We start from the raw sequence: 8,500 nt of genomic DNA on the forward strand, positions 1-8,500 counted from the left end.
CACAAGGGGCTGACAGCACCCTGCATGTGGCCTGGCAGGAGGTACAGGGCAGACCCTGTACTCTGTGTGTGTATATGTGGCTATGTGTGTGTATATATATATATATATATATATATATATATATATATATATACACACACACAAATAAAAATATATAAATAAAATGTATGTGATAAAAATAAAATATAAAAATAGAAATATAAAATAAAATAATAAAATTTATGAATAGTTATAAAATATTAATAAAATGTGTAATAAAAATAAAATATATGTAAATATATAAATAAAAATTATATAAAAGTTATATAATATAAAAGTTATATAATATAAAATTTATATAAAAGTTATATAATAAATACTAAAATATTCTATAATGCCATTGTATTGATATAATTATATGTAATTTATTATATAATATTAGTGTAATGTATTAATATAGAATTATATAATATAATAAATTTTAAAATATTTTAAACTTATTATATATGAAATGTATACGTTAACTATGAAATAAAATATAAGTATAAAATACATAACAATAAAATTTAAATTATTAATGTACATTTTAAGAATGTAAATCTCTATGAACACTGTCTGACCGATGCTCCCCCCTCCTTCCCTTCCCCTCGGTCATCGCTCGGACCCCGCAGTGCAACCTCCGGTAAAGGGAGCAGCTCCTGCACTCACCGCGCGGCGGCGCCGCCGAGCCGAGCACGGGGCACCGGGACGGGCTGGAACGGGGCACCGGGATGGGCTGATACGGGACACCAGTGTGGGCTGGAACTGGGCATCAAATATAGGCTGATACTGGGCACTGGGACGGGCTGGAACTGGGTACCTGTTTGCGTTGGCACTGCGCAGTAATGTAGGGATGGCACTGGGCACCAGTACAGTGTGATACTTGGGCACCAGTTTGGGCTGGAAGTGGGCACCAATATAGGCTGATAATGGGCACAAGAAAGGACTGGCACTCAGCACCAGTTTGGGCTGGCACTGGGAACCAGTATGGGTTAGCAGTGGACACTGATGTAGGGATGGCACTGGGCACCAGTACAGGCTGATACTGGGCACCAGAATGGGCTGGCAATGGACTGGCAATAGTCACCAGTTTGGTCTGGCACTGGGCACCAATACAGGCTAGCATGGGTCACCAGTATGGGCTGGCATGGGCCACCAGTTTGAGCTGGCACCAGGCATCCATATGGGCAGGCACTGGGCACCAGTATGGGCTGGCACTGAACACCAGTACAGGCTGATACTGGGCACCAGTTTGGGCACCATTACGAGAGAACTGTCCATAATTACGGGCTGGCACTGGGCACCAGTTTGGGCTGGCACTGGGCACCAGCACAGGCTAATTATAGGCACCAGTTTGGGCACCAGTATGGGTGAGAACTGTCCATCATTACGGGCTGGCACTGGGCACCAATATAAGGCTGGCACTGGGCAGTGGTGTGGGCTCATACTGGGCACCACTATGGGCAAGAACTGGGCACCAGTACAGGCTGGTACTGGGTACCAGCATGGGCAGAAGTATCGCCCTGTTCCCCAGGACCACATTGTGCTGGGACCTGCCCAGGGGACATTCCCGAGGGGATAAAGGTGTGTGGGGACACCCGTCAATGCTGTCCCCACCAGCCCAGCCAGGGCTGCGGGGTGCAGCTAATTAGGGGCTAATTGCATTAAGCCGGGGCTGCACTAATGCAATTGTGGGATTATCCTGCAGAGACAGCGACCCCCCATTGCTGCCGGGGTGATTTGGGGGGGGGGGGGTGGTCAGACACATGCACCTGGGGCATGATCCAGCCCAGACCCCCCCCCAGGTCTGCCCTAGTGCCCCCACCCATTGCCCACCCTCCCTGCTCGGGATCTTGGCCTCCCCAGGAGCTTTAATTGCCCCAGCGCTAACAAGGGGCTGGTGGGGCCAGGAGAGGGGGTGGGCTCTGCAGGTAAACAGCACCCCGGGGCTGGCAACCCCCCCCAACCCTGGCACATCCCTGCTGATGGTGATTACTGAATTAACTGGCTCCATCTGAGCCCGTCTGCTGCCGGGATGTGGGTCAGGGATTACCCCCCTCTGTGCCCCCCAGCCCAGTCCCTGCTCTCCCTGTCCCCTGCACCCACGGCTGCACTGGGAGCACCCCAGTGCTGGGGATGGGGGTCCTGCCATCCCGATTCTGGCAGGCAGAGGAAGGAGGTTCAGGCAGCCATAATAAATACAAGAAAACTTTATTGGAAAAAAAAAAAAAAAAAGAGGTGGGAAGGGGGCAACGGCCCCAGTACAGGGAAATAAATAACAACCTGGGGAGCACCAGCTTACAAAATATGGCTCTGGGCAGCGGGGTCCTGCAGGGTCCCCAGTGAGGCTGGTGGGGGCTGCCGGGTGCCCCAGGGAGGGGTGTGGGGGGCCCAGCCCCCTGGCACCCCCGGGCACCTGAGAAGGGGCTGCCCCAGAGCGCAGCTGGCGCTGCCAGAGGGTCCCAGCCCCAGCAGGGACATGAGAGCAACCCCATCCATCCCTGCCTATCCTGAGAGCCACCACTGCACCACAGCGGTGTCCCCAAGCTGGGGGCACCAACTGCGGGCAGGGGCTCAGCACCACTTGGGGCACCTCTGGGTGGGTGCCCCACTCCCGTCCTGTCCCCCCTCGAGGGCTCAGGCCAGGATCTTCTGAGGGATCTCCACCGAGGCTTTGATGAAGATGGCGTTATCCCGCACGTAGTTCCGTTTCCTGATGTCCTCGTGGGAGATGAACTTGGGGTAGCCGAAGCCCAGAGTGCTCTCGTCCAGGGAGCTGCGCGAGGCTCCCGGTTTCTGGAAGTTTTTCCAGTTGGGGTCAGGGTGGAAGGTCTCGGTGATGTGCTGGGGCTTGGAGAGCGAGGGGTCGCTCTGGTCCAGCAGGGAGAAGGTGACACGGTAGGAGAAGGGCCACTCCAGCAGGTTGTCGTACTCGCCCGGCAGCACACGGATGTAGACGGAGAGGTGGCTGCTCTCCCCGCTCCCGTTGCCGTTGAGGAAAGCCGAGACCTGGAGCTTGTAGCCGTACTTGTGGGTGTAGAAGGGGGGGCTGAAGAACTCGTAGTTGCTGCGGGCTTTGGCCTCCTGCAGCTTGCGGGCGTAGTCGGCGATCTTCCAGATGAGGATCCCATCGCTGCTCACCGACAGCTCCTCCACGTCCCGCCGCAGCTCCAAGATCTCCTGCCGCTGCCGGCTCACCAGGGCACACACCATGCCCAGGTGTGACTTGGTGCTCTCCTCCAGGTGTCGGCCCATGGCCAGCTTGGGGCACTGCGGGGACAGTGGGATTGTCAGCAGGGACATGGCATGGGACAGGAGGGAAGGGTGCCGTGGGAATGTCACGGAGATGGAGGGGCTGGAGCATGCACAGCTGGAGGAATTCACAGGGACACAAGGGTGGCTCAGGGACACCTGGTTGGGATGGCATGGGGACACTTGGATGGCAAAGCAACACAGGGGTGAGGTAGGACAAGGATAGGGACACCATGGAGCTACATGGATGGGACAGAACAGAACCTCAGGGGGTGGGACAGATAGGGCAGGAGTGGTGTGGGGATGTTGTGGAGCACAGGCACAACCTGGTAGGGAACGGACACCCCATGCTGAAGGATGCCAGGGCAGGTTGGTCACAGGGACACACTCACCCGGTGCTTGCAGCCAGCTTCCTTGAAGGGGCACAGCAGCATGGCAGTGTTGCAGCTCTCCTTGAGGTGGGTGGGCATGTCCTCCCGGGGGATGCTGGGTGTCCCACACTGGTTGGGGCAGGGCACGGGGTACCGGGGACACTGGTACTGGTGGTTCTGGGGAGGAAGAGTGGCCGTCAGCCAGGGCTGGGAGCCAGTGAGGTGAGAGTCCCAATCATCAGCCCCATCTCACCTGGATGGTGTCGAAGACGAACTCCTTGGCGCAGTAGGTGCAGGGCTGGGTGCGCTTGGGGCACTCGGCCAGGGCGTGCTGGGACAGCAGGCGCCGCATCATACGAGCCCCACACTTGTTCTCGCAGTACACACTCTCCTGGGGACACGTGCCCTGGTGGCCCTGGGGACCGTGACAGCATTGTCACCCTCTGTCTGCCCTCACCAGCCAGCCCTGCAAGGGATGGGGCCGTGCGGTGCCCCCATGGCCAGGGGTGCAGGGACCAGGAGCACACAGGTCCATGCCCCCACAAGGCTGTTACACTCATCATGTATCCCCCACCCAGGCTCTGTTCCCATGCCCACATTGTATCCTCCACAGTGTCTCTCACAAGGCTGTGTCCCCCATGGCCAGGCTGCGCTTCCCACAGTGTTCCTGCCAGGCCAACCCCATGGCTGTGTCTCCCATAGGGTCCCCCCCTGCATGGTACCCCCCAAGTGCCCACCTCGAAGGCCTCCCCAGTGAAGTCGCTGGCGCAGAACTCGCACTTGACCCGGCGCTTGGGGCAGCCGTGCTGGACGTGCTCGGGTAGGTCACGGCGGCTCAGTTTGGCGCTGCACCGGTTGGGGCAGGGGATCACGTTGAAGCCACAGGTGCTGAGATGGGCCTGGGGGGCACAGGGATGGTGAGGGAGGGCCATGTGGAAGAACCTCGACCCCCACCCCATCCTGTCGGACCCTACCTGGAGGTGCTTGATGAGCCCGCTCCAGCGGCAGCCCTCCTCGCTGTGGATGCAGCGGATGGCCAGGCTCAGCACCTGCGCCTCCAGCTCCGGGTCGGGGTAGATCTGTGGGGGCAACACGGGGACTTGAGGATCCTGCACCAGGCTGTGGGCACACAGACCCCCAGCACAGTCTGGCTGGGAGCCGTGGGCACGCTGCCCGTGGCCGGATCCCCCACTGGCACAGCAACAAGCACCCTTTGTCGGGAGCGGGTTTCCGCTCCCCGGCCCCGCGACACAAAGGGCTCTTGCTTCCGCCTGGGTGCCCGTGCCAGCCCGGCGTGGCTGTGCCAGGCACTGTGTGGAGCCTGGGGACGGCGCCTTGGCGGGGATGTCCCCTTGGAGGGAGGGACCCATCCGTGTGCCAGGCTCACCTTGGCGTAGTCCAGGGGCAGCTGGTCCTCCGGGCACTTGAAGACACCTTCGCTGCAAGACACAGAGGGGTCAGGATCACTCAGGGATGGGGAACGGCACCAGTGGCACAGTCACGATGTCCCATCGGGTCCCTGCCATCCCATCCCAGGACACTGGCACTGTCCCTCCACCGCTGAGCGCTCACCCCGTACCAAATCCAGCCACGACCCTGGGGGAGCTGCGGCTCTAATCCCGCTCCATCTGTCTGAGCTGGGAAATGCTATGGCCAGACACCCCCCCCAGGCAGCCCCCCGCCCCCCCAGGCTGGGCACGGCGGCCCCGGTCCCCAGGGGCCTGGGCCAGCCGCCACGAGCAGCGTGGCACCATCTGGAGCCACGGCAGCCCCTCGCCTGCCCTGCCCTCTGGGATTAAGGAGGGTGCCGGCGACTGGCCAGGATGGGGCCGGCAGGGGACGGGGCTCCTGCAGCCCCAGGTGCTGGGGCCCAGGGGAGGTGGGGGAGGGCAACAGCTGGGCACCAGATGTGCAGCCCGGATGCGTGGCCCTGGGGCTCCCGCTCCACAGGAAACGGCCCCATCAGCCACCACGGTGAGTCAGGACAGGGACAGGCAGCCACCCCCGGAGGGGTCCCCATCATGCTGGGCCCCCAGGATGGGGTGCTCCTCCCAAAGGCTGTCCCTCAGGCGGGAAGGGCCCTGCTCAGTGTGGCAGTGTGAGGCAGACATGGGAATGGAACCAAACAGGCAGCCTGGCCTGTGACACCGCTCACCAGGAGCAACCATCACCTCTGGTCCCCACAACACCGTGCCTGGGGACAGGTGAGGGTGTCCACGTGCCATCCCTGATGGAGACTGGGGTGGGAGACCACAGGTGCTGCCTACAGGGACACACAGCAGGGACACACAGGGACCCTGTGGCTCTGGTGTCCCCGGACGAGGCTGCCTTGCCTGCACAGCTCCTGCCCGTCTAATGACCGAGTGCCCTTGGCAGGCGTCAGCACGGCCTCGACCAGGGCTGCCAAGAGGATGTGAGACATCGGGACGGAGCCAGCAGTGCCGCCTGGCACGTGCTGGCCTGGGATGGCCCGGGCATGGCGCTGTCATGTCCCCTGTGGCCACTATCCCTGTGCTGGGGGTGCAAGTGACCCCCAGGAACCCCAGCTCAGCGCTGCAGGGTGTGATTCACGCGGGGCACGGCTGCATCCAGCCATGCCACGTGTCTGTTCTGTTTACTGCAGGTGGTTCCGTGGGAGTCATCAGGCATCCACCGAGATAAGGTGCCCTAGGACAGGGCCGGGCACCCAGCCCTTTCCGGGGAGCCTGTGGGTGGCATTGCCCCGTGGCTGGCATTGCCTTGGAGCTGGCATCACACCTTTCCAGGGCAGCCAGCCGTGTCTGCACCTTGTGCACGGTGTTGGGGTGCTGGGGCTGGGAGGGGGAAGTGGGATGATGACCCGAAGCCAGCGCCTAATCCCCGACAAAGCCTCCCCATTCCTCACGCTTGGCTGGGCAGGGAATGTGCTGAGGCAGCACCCAGGAGGACCGTCCTTGCCTCTGACCTTCACGGCGTGTTGGGGCACAGCGAGGTGATGGGGTGGGGAACCCCGGCACCCCCCGGCACTCCCCTCCCGGCACCGCGGTGGGGCTGGACGGCTCAGCCCATGAGATGCCCAAACCTGATCCGGTGAAAACGTGGTGTGCTCGGTGGGGGAACCCCTGTGTCTGGCTGTCCCGGTAGAACGGAGGTGTCGGCGGAAGGGGTGCAGGGCGGGGAGGGTGAGGGGGGGAGCAGATGCGTTCTGACACGTGCCCCGGGGAACGCCTGGTTTCATAGAAACTGGCCACGGTGTCGGTGGCTCCCGGAGGCCGTCCCGGGCAAAGGTCGCCCCGGCGGGGAAAGGCGCAGCCGGAGGCGGCGGCGGAAACCGGGGCCCAGGGTGACGCTGGTTATCGCCCCGGGGGAGCACGAGCATCCCCTCGCCGAGCTCCTGGGGGACTCCCGGCACCGCACCGAGTGCGGCGGCCCCGAACCGGGACAGCACCGGCCCCGCACGTGCCCCCAGGCTGCCGGCACCGGTACCGGGGGTCCCAAACCGCGAGGGTGGGAAGAGGCTCCGGCTCCTCGTTCCCAGCGGGCGCGCACGGCCGGGTCGGGTTCCCTCGTGGGCGCGGGGGCACAGAGGTGGTTGGACCCCCCAACACACACACCCACACTGTCGCTTCCTCCGGGGCAGGAAGGGGTTAAGCTCGAATCTCGAAACTCGCCGCTCTGGGCTTCACCGGGCCCTCCTCTTCTTCCTCCTCCTCCTCACCGAAAGGGGCCACGGGCCGCTGCACCCCGCGGGCGGCTGTCACAGCCTGGGCGCGCCCCGCACCCCCTCCCTGGCCCGGGGCACCATCAAGAAACCCGCACCTTTCCCCGGCCCCGACCATCTTCGGGCGCCCCGCACCTTTCCCGGCGCACCCCGCACCCTCGGGCACTCTGCACCTTTTTCCGGGGCACGCCTCAGCCGTTCCCCGGCCCGGGACACCCCTCCCCGTGGCATCCACATCCCCTCCCAGGCCCGGGACATCCGCAGTCCCGTGCTCCCCGCACTCTGGCCCCGCCTGGGGCCCCCCGCACCCCTCTCTGGAGCACCCCGCACCCGCGGGCACCGCACCCCCAGGGCCGGTGACGAATGGCGCGGGGGGGGGGGGGGGGAGGGCGGGAGAAGCACCCGTTTCCCCCCGGGGTGCGGGATCCCGCATCCTGCGGTGCGCGGATGGGTGGCCGGGGTGCCCCCACGGTGGGAAGGGGTGCGCGGCGCGACGTCAGGTCGGGTGGACCGTGACGTGGTGCGGGGTCTCACCTGAGGAACTCCTGCAGGCAGGTGTCGCAGAAGCGGTGGCCGCAGGTGGAGACGCGGACGGGCTCCCGCATGGGCTTCCCGCAGAGCGGGCACAGCACCCGCCGCCGCGGCCGCTCCAGCAGCTTGTAGTCGTAGCCGGGCATCCCGCCGCCCCGCGCCCGCCGCCGCCCCGCGCCCGCTCGGCTCCGCGCTCCGCGCCCGGCTCCGCCCGGGGGCCGGACGGGGCGGTGGGACCCGCCTGAGCCCGCCCCGCGCCCCGGGCCGGGGGACGGCACCACCACCGCCTCCCGCCCGCGCCCCGCCTCCCCGCCGCAACGGGGAGGGAGGGGGGGAAGCGGCCCTGGCACCCCAGGGGCTCGGGAGCATCACACCGGGGACAGACAGACACCCGAGGACTAGGGGAGCGTCACATCGGGGACAGCCCCTCCAAGGGGACAGCCACCCTGGGGGGCTTGGGGAGCACCCCAACCGGGCACAGCCCCTCCGCGAGGGGGTTTGGTACCCACCACGTTGGGAACAGTCATCTCAACTGCCTGCGACCCACTGCACTGGGGACAGCCACCCCTGGGGGCTTGTGCACAAGCTGCAGAGCCCCGCCATCACTGCAGCCTCCCCTGGCCCAGGG

General features: G+C 63.0%; 1 protein-coding gene across 1 annotated transcript; it reads right to left on the minus strand.

Moving 5' to 3' along the window:
* Nucleotides 1-2,655: 2,655 nt before the first annotated feature.
* Nucleotides 2,656-8,036, minus strand: TRAF4 (TNF receptor associated factor 4). Its single transcript, XM_027891525.1, has 7 exons — nt 7,876-8,036; nt 5,029-5,080; nt 4,616-4,720; nt 4,379-4,540; nt 3,895-4,056; nt 3,663-3,818; nt 2,656-3,288 (listed from the first exon to the last, which is right to left on the minus strand). The coding sequence occupies exons 1-7, from the start codon at nt 8,016-8,018 to the stop codon at nt 2,656-2,658; spliced, it is 1,413 nt and encodes a 470-aa protein (XP_027747326.1). The 5' UTR covers nt 8,019-8,036.
* Nucleotides 8,037-8,500: the final 464 nt, after the last annotated feature.

The sequence above is a fragment of the Empidonax traillii genome, unplaced genomic scaffold, assembly GCF_003031625.1.
Source record: "Empidonax traillii isolate 1590-97213 ecotype Southwest subspecies unplaced genomic scaffold, ASM303162v1 scaffold322:size1131127, whole genome shotgun sequence".
In the NCBI taxonomy this organism is placed as follows: Eukaryota; Metazoa; Chordata; class Aves; order Passeriformes; family Tyrannidae; genus Empidonax; species Empidonax traillii.